Source organism: Cheilinus undulatus, linkage group 21 (assembly GCF_018320785.1).
Source record: "Cheilinus undulatus linkage group 21, ASM1832078v1, whole genome shotgun sequence".
In the NCBI taxonomy this organism is placed as follows: Eukaryota; Metazoa; Chordata; class Actinopteri; order Labriformes; family Labridae; genus Cheilinus; species Cheilinus undulatus.
In genome coordinates this window covers 18,762,220-18,779,048 of record NC_054885.1, presented here as the reverse complement: position 1 = coordinate 18,779,048, position 16,829 = coordinate 18,762,220, and the positions used below count along the sequence as shown (strand labels likewise).

General features: G+C 40.3%; 1 protein-coding gene across 1 annotated transcript in view; it reads right to left on the bottom strand.

Annotated features, from left to right (window-relative positions):
• Positions 1 to 2,674: 2,674 nt before the first annotated feature.
• The window catches only part of LOC121529584 (SH3 and cysteine-rich domain-containing protein 2-like), a 29,563-nt gene continuing 15,408 nt past the window's right edge, over positions 2,675 to 16,829 (bottom strand). The window contains exons 4-8 of the mRNA XM_041817523.1: positions 15,128 to 15,216; positions 14,931 to 15,019; positions 7,663 to 7,714; positions 6,553 to 6,690; positions 2,675 to 3,555 (exon numbers count right to left, since the gene is read on the bottom strand). Coding sequence (XP_041673457.1) covers positions 3,457 to 3,555; positions 6,553 to 6,690; positions 7,663 to 7,714; positions 14,931 to 15,019; positions 15,128 to 15,216 — 467 coding nt within the window. The 3' untranslated portion in view covers positions 2,675 to 3,456. The remainder of the gene's footprint in view (positions 3,556 to 6,552; positions 6,691 to 7,662; positions 7,715 to 14,930; positions 15,020 to 15,127; positions 15,217 to 16,829) is intronic.

The following is a 16,829-nucleotide window of genomic DNA, read 5'->3' as shown; positions in this document are numbered from 1 at the left end:
TGTATAAAGACATTTAGAACAGGAATGAGGATGTTAACCTGCAAGGAGTACCAAAAACAGGCAATGTAAAGCTCTGTAAAGCTGACATCTATGGACAACTTTGGCTGGTTACTTGTTAAAACAGGTATCAGGACAGTTTGGGCTAATGTTAGAGGAATAGAGTACAAACATATCTGAGTAGATAGTGGGTCTGATGTGTTGTTGATGTTACCTTTATGTTAATTCTGATGTAAGATGTGCTTATGTACAAGCTACTCTGAACTAGTTGCTCCTAGAGGAATTAAGAAAGCTGTTTGATTAAATTAGGAATTAGCAAAACTGTAACCTCTTTGACTGTTGCCATGCCTAGGGTTGCCAGTCATTCCATACTAGCCAGGACATTGCATATTTCAAACTAACTTGGTCTGTTCCCAGTGAGATGCCCTTTTGCCTTTATATTGATGTTGATTCTCCTTCATCACAAGACCACACTTTACTGATCCCAAATCAGATCTGTCTCGGCCAATATCCTATTCTGCACTGAACTTGTCTGAGTGACACCTAGAAATTGTTGCATTATGTACGAAGCCACAGCTTCCCTGTGGTGCATCAGATGTACCTCAGCATCAACAACACTTAATCCTGAACGCTGAATGCCTATTGTTCGTGGATGGTGTTGTATGGTTGCCTTGTGGTGCATAAGTGTGTGTACAAATATGGATGAAAAAGAAAAAAGAACTTTTCAACTGCAACATGCCAACCAATCAGCAACTTCTGCACTTTAACCTCCTGAGACCAGAGCTTTTGTTTGGAATGCATTTTTACTTTCTCCCACTTATTTGAGACCAGTAGGACCTGACAAGTATACAACCTAAGACTTGTCTTTGAACAGGAAGCAGTTTTCACCAAAAAGTGATGTGAAGGCAGTCCTTTTTCTGATGCTGGACCACAAGAACTAAAAGCCAGGGATGAATTACTGTTCCATTTAAAGTTCTGGAGATCCTGGAAAATTCCATTTTGAAGAATGATAGATTCACAAAACATAAACAAATCCCCCTGAATTCCCTTAAATTTTGAAGACATTAACTGACATTTCATTGGAAATTTTGAATACCCCAAAATGTCCTTACAAACTCCATGAAAATTCCTGAAAAGTTTGAAACTGATTACCCAAAATTTCAAGGCGAATTCAACCCAAAATTTCTAATCAGATTTCACATAGTTTCCAAAATTTAAAAAAAAAAAAAAAATTGAAAATTACTAAACAAATTTCCTCCCCAAATCCAAACAGATCCCATCAAAATTTCCTGAATTCAGGAATATTTTAAAGGAAATTCCCAAGCCAAATTTCCAATGAAATTCCCCCAAATTTACAAAAGATTCCCCATATCCCCCAAAATTTCAAAGCAAATTTGAACCAAATTTTCTAATCAAATTCCCTATAGTTTCCAAATAAATCATTAAAAATTTAATGGAAAATAATGGAAAATTTCAAGACAAATACCCCCAAAAATCCAAATGAATTCCTCAAAATTACAAGAAAGTTTAGGAGTAATTTGGAGGGAATTCCCCAAAATTTACAAAAGATTCCTCATATCCCCCAAAATTTCAAAGCAAATTCCAAACATATTTTCTAATAATCAAATTTCTAATAATTTTCCAAATAAATTTTGCCAGAATTTCATGGAAAATTTCAAAACAATACCCCCCAAAATCCAAACAAATTCAAAATTTCTTGAAAGTTAATTAATATTTCAGAGGAAATTCCCCCAAATTTACAGTGATTTTGCCATAACCCCAAAAATTGTCAAGACACCTCCTAAAAATGTCGACGTGTATTTTCCAGAGGGTCCAAGCAAATGACTTAAACGTTTATGGAAATTCTGGACAATTATTTCTAATAGGAGAATTAATTTCTACTGTATGTTGTAGGAAACTCAAAATGTGACCTGGTTCTCTTATGTGCATGCAGGGTCTCAGGAGGTTAAGCCATCATGAAGTTTCAACAGACCACAAAACTGTAACATGCTGCTCCAGAGATGCACAAGAAACTCACAGCAAAAAGTGCAAGAAATATCATTCTGGGGGCTACAGAGAGCTCTAAGTTGAAAGTGGAGTAATTTATTTCCACTGTGATCATTTTATTGTTGAATGACAAACTGTGAAACTGTCTGCCATTCTGCTATAAAAATGTTGAAAATTATTCTCACAAGAAAATCTGTGGTATTAGACAGTCTAGATATCCTTTTAGGGAAAAATAGAGGTTGATTGATATAAACCTACAAAATAATTCAGTTTTAGTAAAACTACAATAAAAGTACACATTTCTTGCTTAGCCTATACACTGTATTCACATATACCAACTATGTTGTGGCACTGAACTGCAAACAAAATATTTTCCCTCATTTATAACTGAAAAAGGTGGCAACCCCTAATGTCAATGCAGAGTTAAAAAGCAGGAATATTTCCAGCCTTGAACAGTTACATAGACCCCAGAGAATCACTGCTGTGTCTGTGCTATCAACAAAACAACAGGAATGTATTCCTGGACGAAAGAAAAGCCACAAAGAAAAGACAGGGAAGCACTCTTAAATAAACAAGAAAGTTTGGAACGCCATGACTGATTTTTATTTCTGACGGTAGAGTCAGAAAGAAAAAGATGATTTTTTTGTATCACATTTTCATTGTTATTTCTGACTGAAGAAGTCAGGGGAAATTTCTTTTGAGCTTCCAGTGAAAAGGCCCTTGGAGCCTCCAATTTTCCTTTTCAAATCTTCTCATTTCTTCACTCTCGAGTTGGTGAGCGAAGCTATAACTCAGTCTGACACTTACGAAGCTTTTTGGATCATGTGTGCTGCTTTCATCTGATGCTGCCGTCTGTCTGACAGGCAGTATAGCTTTTTTTAGGGCTGGCAGTGGTTGTCCTTGGTGAGTGCTTCCAGTTGTGCAACATGGAGCTTAATCCAGACACCCTTACAAGAAATGAAACATACTAAACAAGAAAATAATAGAGACAGGACTCCCACGTTGGTAGATTTCTCTTTGATGAGGTAAAAACATAATGAGAATTGGCTTCTGAGGAGCTTATTCAAAGCCTTTTGAGTTGCACAGCCTTTGTCAAACTAAACATTGATTTTTGTATTCGTATGATAAATCTACAGAGGCTGCAGAGAGACAGTTCTTTTCTAAGCGCACGACTGCAGCATAACTGTGCATTTCATGAAAGACGATTAAAGACAGTAAACCAATTCAGCTGCAAACCCTTTGTTCTTCTGCAGCTTCAGCTCTTTGTACAAGAGTTTGTTTTTCATCCACTTTGTCTGAGTTTGAAGTCAGTCAGGACTGGATGGGGCGGCTGCTGCAGTCTTTTAGCCAAGAGACAGGTAGGGGTGGGGGCTGATAATAGTTTGATGAAGGGTACATCCTGTGGGAAGAGGGGGGCAGGAGTAGAAGGGTGGTTGATGACCACAAAGAGGCTCAGATTTCCTCGATGGAATCAGCTGGGACCAGCCCTCTTTTCTTGCCACTGCTCAGCTTCAGAAAAACCTCGCCATCTTCAAGCTTCCCCACACAGATCTAAAGAGATGAGACAGACACTGGGTAAAATGTAAAAGACACTGGAATACAAGACACGACGCAACTATCAATCTGAATTTATTTTGGACAGAAAATTATGTGACAAAGTATTTTGAACTTTGTGAATAATCCAATAAAGGCTGTCAGTATTTATTGAACAGAATTTAGGTCTTGCATAGTTGAAAGCTATTGTGAGGAACCTGTAATTTGCAAAACGAAGCAGTAAGCACTCAGAAAAAGTCATTTGAAGTAGTTTTATTTCTAGGCAAGGCAATGGCCACAATGGATGCATTACGACTTGAGGTTTTCTGCAGTGTTGCTTTCTTGTGAACCTCTGTGAACCTTTAATTTGTGTCATTCTCTGTGCCCACTATTAACAGAGTGGTTCATCTTTTCTTGCTTTTGATCTTGTCTTTTATGTGCATTGTAGTGTTTTCTGATGAAAAACAGTCAAATATATCACTCATTTGCCATTTATATAGATTGCAATGTCCAATTCTGATGTGCTGAGTGGCTGTATTCAGGTCAGGTCAGTTTGGCCAGTCAAGGAGCATGCCGGTTCAACACTTCACATACCAAAAACTGCATCGAAGAGAAGTTGTCACAAAGGAGTCCAGTAGGCACCCTTGGCCATCATTTGATGTCAAGGTCTCACAAGTGTATAGAAAGACCATGAGGACCAAGAACTGTAAGACTAACTTTCCGTCTAAATGCTCAGATACACCAGGAACGCCACACTGTCTTGCTCAGCGAACCCATTGCTTCAGGCACAAGTCCAAGTCTGCAGTTGATCTCAGCCTTGCAGTCAGTCAGATGGATCATGCTGCCATGGTAGGTGAACTACTCTACAACTTCCACACTAACCATTCACAGACACCGATTCCATGGCAGCCTCTAAGGCATCCCGAAATGCCTGGATCTTTGTTTTGGCTCAGGAGATGTACATTCCCAATGCTTCAGCCTACTCAGAGAGTTAAGAGCCCCTATGAGGACAACAAGGATCACAGCATTATCAGCAAAGTTGGAGCTCCAGAATCCCCCAGAGGACATCTCTACTGACTGAGTCGAACACCTTCTGGAAGTCAACACAGGCTGGAAGCAACCCCCTACTGAATTCCCAAAAGCACTAAGTGAGGACCCAAAGTGCCAGGATGCAGTCTACTGTAGACCTCTTAGGTGTAAAGCTCGACTGTTCAGGCTGCTGGTGTTGGAGGATTACAGATCCTGTTCAGCAGTATCAGTGCAAAGACCTTGCCCTGCACCAAGAGAAGTCATCACCCTTTGCCTTCCAGATCAGCCCCTCTTCCAGTCAGTTGGGATGTGCCTGTTCTCCATACAGAGCAGGTGAGAGCATGCAGCCACAGGAGGGATTCAGTAATTCACCATATTATTTTCTTCCGATTTACATTACTTACAATTTAGCAAGCAGTAAAGTGGTTGTATGCTGAATGGACAAAACGTAAGCAACTTTACTCATTACCACATTTCTCTATCTTGCTCTATCTTTACTTTTGGTACAGCATGCTTTCCCTCTATCTTATGGTGATACAAACTCAGAGGACAACATGCCTTCTGCTATGCTAAGCTTGTATGTTGTTTGACTTCTGGGTCAAAGCCCTGCATGGAAATCATAGAGAATGCAGAAAACAAGTTTGGGTTAGTTGAGGTCAGACCACACGTTCTCATAACGATTATAGCCTGATCAAACAGTCATAGGGTTGGCCGAGAAAATCTGTTGTTTCATTTCATGCAGTGCATCATAGTGACAACCAAAAACACATCTAAGACACCTCAACCTCCTGACAGAAAGTCTAGAATGTCTGATTTCTGCCCTGTCCCCTGTGATTCATTTCCTGTCAGTTAGAGCTACCACTAAGAGCGTGCTCTGGACTTGCAGCAGACACAAATGTAAATAAAATTAAATGACAAAGCAAAAGAAATTGCTAAAGTTAGTGCTGTGAAATGAAGCTATAAGACAAAAGAAAAGTTTGTCAGGCTCTGACAACAACATCCCTGCCTTTATGACTTTTTGTAGAGGGACTACCACAACTGACAAAAAAGAGACAACAGTTGACAAGAAATAGCAGGCGCACTTCAGAAACCTGGTGAGTAACTGCTGTTATTAGCATCAAGGTAGTGTACTATTCTTCATAATGTTTGAATAGATAAATGAAGTATGCTTGTAGTCTAGCCCAGCCCCTCTCGTTCTTCCACTGTCATCACATTGGTCATAATGATTGATTGTGTTATTCTGTTCAGTCTGTCAGTCAGTGGGTTCTGCCTCTGGGATTGCCTAATGTAGCATAGAGTCCACCTTTAAAGACAAAAAAATCAAGTAGTCTGACCTCGGCTTTAGAGTTGTACAGCACCAAATTGTAATTTCAGTACAATACTGGAAAACATTAAGCAGTATTAAAGTTTTGCTACCACGGCGATGGAAAGCAACCTTCTAGCACCAAACACTGTTACATTTAGGGTGTTTTTACATCTTGGCCTGGTTCCTTATGGCATATTTGAACACAATAATCTCACTCAGAACAAAACGAGAGCTGGGATCACCTAGATGAGCTGATCTTGGCTAGTTTTTATTTGAACCCTGTGGCGGTTTGTTTGCAGTGACTCAGCAACCGGAGCTAATAACAGGTTGACTCATCAAACTCCACTAGTAGTATAAGCAGCAGCAGAAGTAATAATACATGTAGGCCTGCTGGGCAATTTAGATAACAACTGAAAGTAAGATAATAAGAGTATTAACAATCATTTGGGCCTTTGTACTACTTTTGGTGCTTGTGCACTAATTAGCATGTTTTTAAATGTGTAAACACCAACATAGATTATTCCAGAGCACACATTTTAGTGCCACTATTTGGTCTTGTCCTGATTGGTTGATCTTCACTCACCCTATGTGAGATGAATAGACAATAACTCCATGCAGCTCTGCACAAGATAATGTGATAACCACAGGTAACCTTTCCCACTGTGTTCCTGATGCTGTACCTGGGATTCCCTCACTGCCATATGACCTCTCTCTCGGTTGCCTGGTAGACCCTGGACGACCCGCCACACTCTCTCTCCTGGCCGGACCCTCTGTACAAAGTTGGCCGGGAAGAAACCGACTCTGTCGCCACACTTGCCCTTAAAAAAACACAGGAAAAGAGTGCAATATATAAAGATCTGAAACATGCTTGGCTGGATTTTGCTGAAGAATGCCATTGTTGTCATGAAGTCAGTGCAAACAAAAAGCCAATTTAAATTGTAATGAACAATTATGAACAAAGTGAGACAGATGGCAACACATTAAATCACTCTGAGCAGTGACAAACTGTGAAAACAGCTTATAAATTACACAAATTAACATGAAAATGCAACCAAGAATTATGTAACCTCGTTAGTTTTTATATATTTTAGGAAAAGCTGTAAGAGCAGGGTACTTATTTAAAAAGAGATCATATCTTATTTAACCTCATTATGCAGTGCTATTTTACTGTTTATCACCCGCTGCTCCAGGTGTTTATGTGTTTATTGAGGTGATTCACGAGCTATACATAAGTAATGAACGGATGACTCACAAATGATACATAATTTAAAGGTTGCAGCAGTGTTTATTTAAGATGTTTAATGACTGCTGCTTCTCTTCAGGCTACACAAGTGCTAGCAAACACTGGTCCACAGAGAAAAAGATAAACAAGCTCTGAACTTCAGTCAGGTCTAGGTGCATCATTCTTGTTCTGTGACTCAAACACACACACAAACACACACAAATGCACATTCATTTCCATTGGGTGCTGGTAAAGCTCATTACAGACTCAATAAAGAGCTCTTTGAGGTTTCAAGACTAGTCAAGTTCATTATGTTAAACTCTCGGTAATTTTCAGAGAAAATTGTGTTCTATTTCTGTCTGAGGCTTCCTGCATGTTTATCACAGAAAAATGGAGCAGGTGTTCTGCATTAAAGGCTTGATTTAAAGCTCTGAATTAACACATGCACATAATATATGCACGTATATTTCCATACATATTTAAATACAGATTTTTCACATATCAACAAGCACACAAGAAGACTCGCTCTCACTCACACACAGATGTTAGGAGATGATTTATTACCCACCTTCCACCACTCTTCATTAGAGTCGTCAGTGACCTGCACCCGATCACCGGGACTAGAAGAGATAAGACGAGAAAGAGATGAAAAGGGGGAGGCGATGGAGGTGGAGAGGGAAAGGGGATGAGGAGACGAGCAGGGTTCATGATGGGGAGATGAAGGGGGTGAGAGAGAGCGGGGGGAAAGAACAAAAAGAGAGTTGAGTGTAAGCACAACAGATAGCACTATCAAACAGCCACAGCAAGCTGCTGTATCCACGGTAACAAAGCCGTGGAGGTTAAATGTTGATGACTCTGTGTGTCCGTCTGCAGAGGTGACAGAGCAGCAGACACCAAAGTCACAGGGTCGGCATGAAATACAACTCTGAAGTGGCACTGCAGCACTGAAAGCTGGACCTGATCTGATGCTAACCTCGCCTGCATGCTAATGATGCTACCCGTGTTTGATGAGACTTCTGCACAAACACACTCATAAGAGCACACTGTACCCAATGTCCTAGATACACAAGGAGAAACTGCTGCCCCAATTGCACTCCTGTAAGTTACATCTCCTGGGTGCCTGCTCTCACCACTGCCCTATATGATCATTATTACAAACACGCACACAATAACACAAAGTTTGTACAGTTTTATAACTCAGCAACTAGGGTGAGACCCATATATATCAACTGTTCCTGGGTAACTTTTTAAAAATATGAAACAAACATTCTGCACTCTAAAGTTTCCCCCATGAGAATACATACTTCTAGCATTTTTTCCTGATAGTTTGACCAAACTTCAACCAAGTCTGTGGGAACAGCAGCTTCACACTGTGTCAGAAAATTTACCTTTACAGTCCTCCAGTCATGGAACTTTTCTAACTTAAGTTGTAGTACAACTTCACTAAAAGATAAAATATGATGAATTTTCACACTGACTACTTCTCCGCATCGAGGTGGGGTCTGTAACCTGTGCGTATCTGCAGCTGCTCAGACAGGGAGAGAGCAAGGAAGAGAAGCTGAGCCCTTCCTGTTAATGTATGAGAGAGACAGAGCTATCTCATGTTAAATATGAATGGATCTTGTCATCTGTTAAAATTTTTCTGCAATTGATGGTGTTGATTTTATTCTGCACCTTATTAATTTTGAATTATAACACAAAACAACAACCTTCCTCGTGCAGATCAGCTGTTGAAGCCTCATCACTGAATGTTGAGCAACACATTTCAAAATGTAAATTGTGTTTAAAGATGTGCATGGTTAAACAGTTAAATTTGTGTATTAATTTAGCCAGAGCATGATTTATGAGTCAGTTATACTACTTACCTATATTTTCTTAATAAACATGGGCTTGAAATCCCAGTCTGATGCTCTTTTTAACCATAATGCCACCTCCTGCCACTAGAAGCTGCGGTAAATTTGCTTTATGGCCACTGCCTTCCTGTCATAGCTTTCTCCCCGGTACGATGCTTGATGTTAACATGAGAAGCTTAGCAGTGTGCGTGTAGTAGGAACAGCGCAGTATCAGTTTGGTTAAAGCAGATAATGGAAATAAAGTGGTAAGTAGACTTTTGAGGGCTGTACTCATGTATAACTACTTGACCGAAGGGAAAAGGGGCCACACAACAAAGCATGATATCAATCTAGGGAGAGGAACGAAGGCTGGTGGAGCAACATGCTAATGTTAGCCATGCTCCACAGAGTGTATCAGGCTCACATCATACCAGCTGTCACAATGACCATGCAATGTATTTGACCGTTTTCAAAGTATTTTCTCCTCTTTAGTCTAGTTGGTTAAATGCAGCATTTAAATGAGCGTTTAGCTGAATGCAGTGCACATGTGTATTTGGAAATAAGTCATTTGTAAACAAGATGAAGTGAACTGAAAGAAAAACACTAGAGTGGTCCATGTTCAAAACTGTAAACAATCTCAAATGCAGCCTCTATTATTTTCATTCAGTTGGAAACAGGAGCAGAAAAAGCTGTATGGACCGTAAAAAAACCCCCATCCAAATACAACCCTAAATTACAGAGATGCCAATTCACACTGGATTCATATTTTCTATGGACTAAGTGTGTGCTGAAATATGGTAGGGAATGTGCAAATTAAAGACATGGTCGATGATTTGTAGAAATTGCATAAGATCAAAAACAATGCAATCACTGCAAGTTACCAGACATCCCTAGGTAAAACCACTCCTGTTGGTTAAAGAAATGAAATAGAAATAATCCATGTAAATTGCTCTGTCTAAACTGTAATGTAGCCACTGTAGCAGATTTTACTTTCATTGAACTGAATCACTGAGTGATATTCAGCACAGGAATGTGGGCATCAACCTGCAAAGAGGACTGAATGCTGGTGGGGCGTTAGCTACATTCTGTGAACCAACATTTATCTGCTGTTGTTGAGACGCAGTCTTAAATAAATACAGTTTACATACTGTGCGTTCAACACATTTTAATCACACTATTGTTATATTTGTATAAACGTTTCCTGTCTCTGTGCTCCCAAGGCTCCAAGAGTTCCAGATAAAAGCGTAAATGTCTGTTTATAGCATTACTTAAGAATGAAATCAAGCAAGCAGACAGTGTTTTAGCTTCAGTTTCAACTCTAGATCATTTACTTGTGACCCATGATCAAACAGCAGATTCTCTTAAAAACAGACTGTATGGACTGTCTTTGAACAACAAAGACATAAACAAATAGAACCAATTTTCAGAGCCCCCCTTTGGCACAAAGATCTCTTTCAGACAGTTTTGACTTGTCATGTGAGAGAAGACACAAGTGAAACAAATTCTATTAAATATGGTTTGCTATATCAAGCCTTACAATCCTCCCTGACAGGAAGCCACATGCACAGTACGGGACTGGAATGCTTCGAGCTAAATGTTGTTGATTAAATCTGTTATTTGACTGCAGTGACATTTGTCTAGCAGGAGGAAGGTCTATCCCTCTCTCACCTTTCATCTTAGTTGCATCTGCTTCTGTGGACCAGATGACACCTCATCCTCTCACTAAAACATGTGCTGTATCTCAGCTCACTCCCTCACTTACTCTTTAATTCATTGCCATTAATATTTATCATCTCATACAAATGTAGATCTGCCTGTTGGTTTCTTTCTGCATACAGAATTCAAGGCTTTAGGTTGCAGGAATAAACTGTAATTAGGGAGTAGTGACATGCCAAGGACGTGTTAATATTTAATTGCACCATATACTTAGTTCACAATAATCTAATTTTTATCGAAATCAAGTGATTAATATGCACAATAATCTGAGCAGAATAAATTTTAAACCCACTATGCAAAAATACTACTGAAGAAAAAGTGTTCCCTGAGTCTCACTCAGCATAGGAACATTTAACTGAGCTAGTGTGACCTTTGATCAATCATCAGTCAGATGAAGTCTAGATAGGTTTTATATATTCCTGGATGAACTGGTGTCAGTCATTGATTGGGTATTAATATGGACATCACATCCCTAGAGCCCAGCACCGTTCAAAATTGAAGTCAAATTATCTAAAAAAAAAAAAAAAAGCTGACAAATTGCACCGTGACATAATTTGGAGCCACACCCCTTCTGCTAACCATAGAGCACATTTCACTTAAAATGACAAAGATCCATCAGATTGGTTCAGCCAACAGCAGAACAGATTCTTGTGTCATTCACTCAGACCTTCACGGTCATAGAGAGAATGCTAGACTCTTTATGCTTTCTCTCACTTTTTCATCACTCTCTACCAATCCATTCAAAGGTCTCTGCACAGTGAGTCTATATGATGCTTTTATCAAATCTGTGAGCCTATAAAACCCTTCATACTGAGCCCATTTTTTCTTTAATTCTCAAATGGTAGAAGTTTGGCACAAATGGGACATCCAAGAGCTGGTCACCTGGCCAAACTGAACAATCGTGGACCTTAGAAAGAGAGGTGATCAAGAACCTGATGGTCACTCTGACTGAGCTCCAGAGATCCTGTGTGGAGATGAGACAAAGTTTCAAAAGGACAACCATCAATGCAGCTCTCCACCGGTCTGGTCTTTCTGTTGGAGTGGCGAGACTGAAGCCTCTCCACAGAGAAAACACACGAAAGCCCACTCGGGTTTGCAGAAAAGCACCTGAAGGACTCTCAGACTATGAGAAACATGATCCTCTGGTCTGATGAAACCAGGATTGAACTGTATGGCCTCTGTTCTAAACATTGTGTCTGGAGAAAACCAGGCACTGGTCATCACCTGCCCAATGCCCTCCTAATAGTGAAGCATGGTGGTGGCAGCATCATGCTGTGGGGGTGCTTATCAGCAGCAGGGGCTGGCAGACTAGTCAGGGTTTAGGGAAAGATAAATGGAGAAATGTATAGAAATATTCTCAATAAAATCCCTTATGGTAGCGCTCAGGATCTCAGCCTGGGCTAAAGATTCAGCTCCCAACATGACAACACCCCTAAGCAAAAAGCCAAGACAGCACGGGGCTGGCTTAGAGACAACTCTGTGAATGTCCAAGAGGTGCCCAGCCAGAGCCCTGACTTGAACCCTATCCAAAATCTCTGGAGAGACTTGAAAATGGCTGTCCACTGATGGTCTCCATCCAACCTGACTGAGCTCAAGAGGATTTGCAAAGAAAATGGCAGAAAATCCTCCAAACCAGGTGTGCAAAGCTTGTGTCATATTCAAAAAGACTCAAGGCTGTAATTGCTGCCAAAGATGCTTCAACTAAGTACTGAGTAAAGGGTCTGAATTCTTATGTCAGTGTGATAGTTCAGTTTTTATTTTTCATAAATTTGCAAAAAATGTCTAAAATTCTGTTTTCACTTTGTCATTATGGGGGTCACAGTGACAAGTACTAAAACACTCTTTTGAGAGATAAATGCATCGTTTTAATTTAGTCTTTTTTGCTCCATGTGGTTATGAACACAAGCTACACATTTTGGCCTTAATCTATTATGTTTGATGGATGAAATCCACAGATTGGGCAATGCACAATGTCTAAAGTGTAAAGTGAAGTTTCTCTGCCAGGAAGGTAGCTGCAGCCATTGCTCTGAAGAGTCAAACAACCCTTTACACAGCTTGGATGGATAAGAAAAAGACCAAAAAAGTCAATCTTGTTCCAAAAAATGCTGTTGGACTAGAGGTTTGGAGTGAATGTGCAAACATGATTGGCACAAAATAAGAGTATTTCTTTAAAACATGCTGCAATTTTGAATGAGAAAACGGGACTTAGAATGCAAAGGCCTGAAGAATGCTGCAGTGAGACAGATTAGTCACTGAGCTGTCAGTCATTGTGTTACATCTGCTCTTATTTGCAGCAAATAACTCATTAAAACTGAACTCAGAAAAGGGAACACTTGGACATAAATTTGCATGATAATAATCAGCTACCACAACAGAATCAGGGTTTGGTGAAACTGTATTTGACATCTATTTTAACTTTATGATGTCAATCTGATGAGAAATGTAAGGTTAACTAAGGCTGGCAACACAATACAGGATTTTAAGCCCAATTTGGGGCAAGATTTGCCTCCCCCAACGATCATGGGGGTGTATACCGAGAGGAGCCTTGTCACAAACAACTGTTCGCCTGAATGATCCTTGTGTGTGGTGTCAACACGATTGTTTTACTGTTCCAAATCGCGTTATAGCCTCCAAAATCCGTTTGGTATTTACGATTCTAGGTCGTAGTGCCTCTGTTGAAGCATCCACAACAACCAATGAGGGCAAGCAGATGGGGTAGCGTCACAGCCAGCTCATACATAGGCTACTTTCACCACTCACAACCAAAAACACAGCTTTAACTTTATTCCAGCCAGGATTTCATCCTGAGTCTTTCCCATGTTTTATGATTTTTGCTGCACCTGTAACACATGCCAGGGCAGCCTGTTGTGGAGGGACAGCAAGAGGGTTTCGACAGACATCTGTGTTTGTTTTTTTACTGAAGTCACGTGATCACTGAGGTCGTTGGCAGGTCGGCAGGTCTCCAGTGATCTGACAGTCTGGTTGAGTCGTCTAGTGTGTGCGTTCAGAGGATTAAAGATGAAAAATCTTTTGAAATTGTCCTCATATCTGCGGTCTCCCACGGTTTTAAAATAGTTTCAGATTTAAAAATCATGTAGTGTGTGGCCGGCCTAACACAGGAAGGAAAAGTGGGAAAACGAGCACTGTTACTGTGTGATAAACGCATAACAGAATAAAGACAGAAATAGTTTAAGATCTTTTACCTCTCAATAACATTTTCTCTGAGTTGCTTGGAGTGTCCCTCTGTCTTTAAGGTGTAATGGTAGCCAGAAATACTGATTAACCAGTGACTGATTCTTCCAGACATAGGTGTCTTTATTATTTGAGACACATTCACTGCACTTAGGTGGTCCCTTTTTCACCAGTTGCGAGACTACTAGCACCTGTTGGTTGGACCTCTGTTGAATTAGGTCAGTCACTTTATTTTATATAACATATTGTTGTTCAACTGACTTTAATTTGTAGAAATTTGTTTTCACTTTGACATAAAAGAGTTTTTTGGCAATTTTTTGGGGGTCTTAAAAGCCAGGTTATATTGACCATGCATGTTTTATAGAATCAATAAAAGGATAAAACATCCAAAGGTTTGAATACTATTTATAAACACTGTAATATGCATTTTTGTTTCCTGCAGTCCATTTCTCAAGTAGAAACATGCTGATTGAAAATGCGTATTAGTTCACACATGAATTCTTCTGTCACATGTTCAGGGCTACAACACAGATGGCTCTGAATCATCCCATGGATCTTCTACCTTTGTAGGAAAAAAAAGGTCCCCTGCATACTCGCAACCTGTCCTCATTTCACTCTCTTTCCTTGTCCTTAGCGTCTTTCCTTGTCGTCTTTAGTTTCATTGTGTGGATATAGGCTTTATTCTTCTATACTCTCTTAGCTTTCTCCACCTGTTTCTTCATCCTGTCCCTCTCTCTGCTTCAGTAATCTTCATCGCTATCCCATCATCCCTCATGCCCCGTCCATCCTTTCATCTCTCAGTTGTTGGCTGTCTTTATCCTCTCCCCTGCAGGGCTCACAGCTCAGTCTCTAGCTCTACAAGGGGACAGCGTCAGGCTATGAGTTTATAATTAGTCTTCCTTAAGGGTGTCGTGCACCGTCCTCTGCAGTTGGTGGGGACATTTTGTTCCTGCAGGGATGGCAACTGGGGCGAAACTCTGACAAAATATGTGCATTCAGGCCCAAATTGGAAAAGAAAAGCACAATACAAAAAAACAGCACTCATGTGGAGGACACCTCAGCTTCCACATCATGCAAACTGTTTAGCTGTACTCACTGGAGTTCCAGGTCGTTCTGTTCCTGGGGCAGGAACTTGTAGAGGGCGACATAGGTGTGGATGGAGTGTATTTCAATGCGCTTGGGCATCTGGACATGGAAGAAAGAGGGCAAGGGGGTTGTGAGACAGAGATACATGCCTGAGGAATTAAACAAGGGGGTGATGGTGTGCATGTGAGAAATGAAACAATGTGTTACCTTCACACTGCTGTCCTCTGCAGGAGTCTGAGTTTGACCGCTGCTCTCCTCTTCCTCTTTCTCCATCTCAGGCTCGGGGACAGGGATGTCTGGAAGGGATGAGAGTTTCTTTCTTAGAAGGTGCATGCACCTTCACCTGCAGTCTGGCATGTAATTTTTATAAACTGGACAAAAAAATTCTCTCACACACTCAGACAGACATGCACAGGTAGACACAAGCATGGACAGACATGCATGGACACACAGCACAGACATGGAAAACAGAAAGCTGTGATTACCCCCTGCCTCATGAGTTATCTCTTCCTCCATGCTGCACTGTCGCTGCTGCCTCTCCTCACCTCCTTCCCCCTTATTGAAGGAAATAAAGAGCAAAGTGTTAGCACTGGGAGGTGAAAGAGGACCGCTGTGTCTGAAACTACATAATTTCGTGAGGATGTGTGATCCGAATTGATAGTACACCGTTTTGTGTGTGCGAGAAACCACAGGATGTATACTGGATTAAATAATTTTAAACAGAAACAGGAGCACACTAGTTTCACTAAACCTCTAATTTCATCCACTTAACAATCACTGGGCTAGCTTGTTGCTAGTTTAGCCAATAAAGTGCAGGCAGGTGGATGCAGATGTGCAATATAATGGTCATCAGATGCAGATTTAAAAATTGTATATCAATATTTACAACCATTATACTGGCTGTGAATATCGTCCCATTGGTTCTTAGATGTCTATGACATACCAATGTCAGATGGGGGTCAGGAAGTGATGATCAGTGGTTAGGAAACAATGGAAAAAAATTAGGTGAGATACAGAAATGAAGCACTGAAATCTGTCTTGTAATTGGGTATGGTAGGTAATAGAAATGTCAGTGCTGGATTTTGATACTCATCTAGAATCACAGATGTCTTTATCCTGCAGACTTCCTACTACATGTCCAGCTAGATGAAGGTTGACAGGAGTCTGAGGAGACTTACACTGAGGTAAGACAATGACTGGCTTTACATCAGCCTCAGTTTGTGGCCCAAACATGCCTAAAACTTATGCCCAGTACTGTTTACATGCATCTCAGTTTTGGACAAAATGAATATTTAAATAGTGGCTTATCAGATATCGGTAAAAATCCATATAATGTAAATAGTGGAAAACTAACTGTCAGCTTAGTATGCAGTAATTATGTTGGCATATGTAGTAGTATCATGTAGTATGGAGTTTCAGACACAGCCAAAGCTTCTGACTGTAAGAAGTTAAACTTTTCTGCCCTGAATTATTCATAATGCACAGCTCTCAAATCTGTCCTTCTCCTTGCTGTAAAGTGTACAGACTGTCTCAACAACATGTCTAATGAGAAGAACATAGAGACCAGTGTCATCCATTATGTTGCTAACAGATTATCCCTTGTTGCCCAATTATAAAACCACTTCATACTCAAAGTAGGGTACAAGTCTGCCCTCAAATCACAGGAAACTTTTAGTAGGCTTTAAATGAAGTTTCAGGATAGAGTTTGAGACATTTTTTTGCTTCTCTTGATTTTTGGGGGTTTAACTTAGGGCTTACAGGTAATATTATGCAAATGAAACTGTTATTAACAGGTTAGCAGGGCTGAGTACCCTACATATATGAACTGATACAGGCATATGTTTGTATTGTTCAGTGTCATGTCATATTGATTTTCAGGGTACGAGACATTGCTGTCACTCTGTGTGAA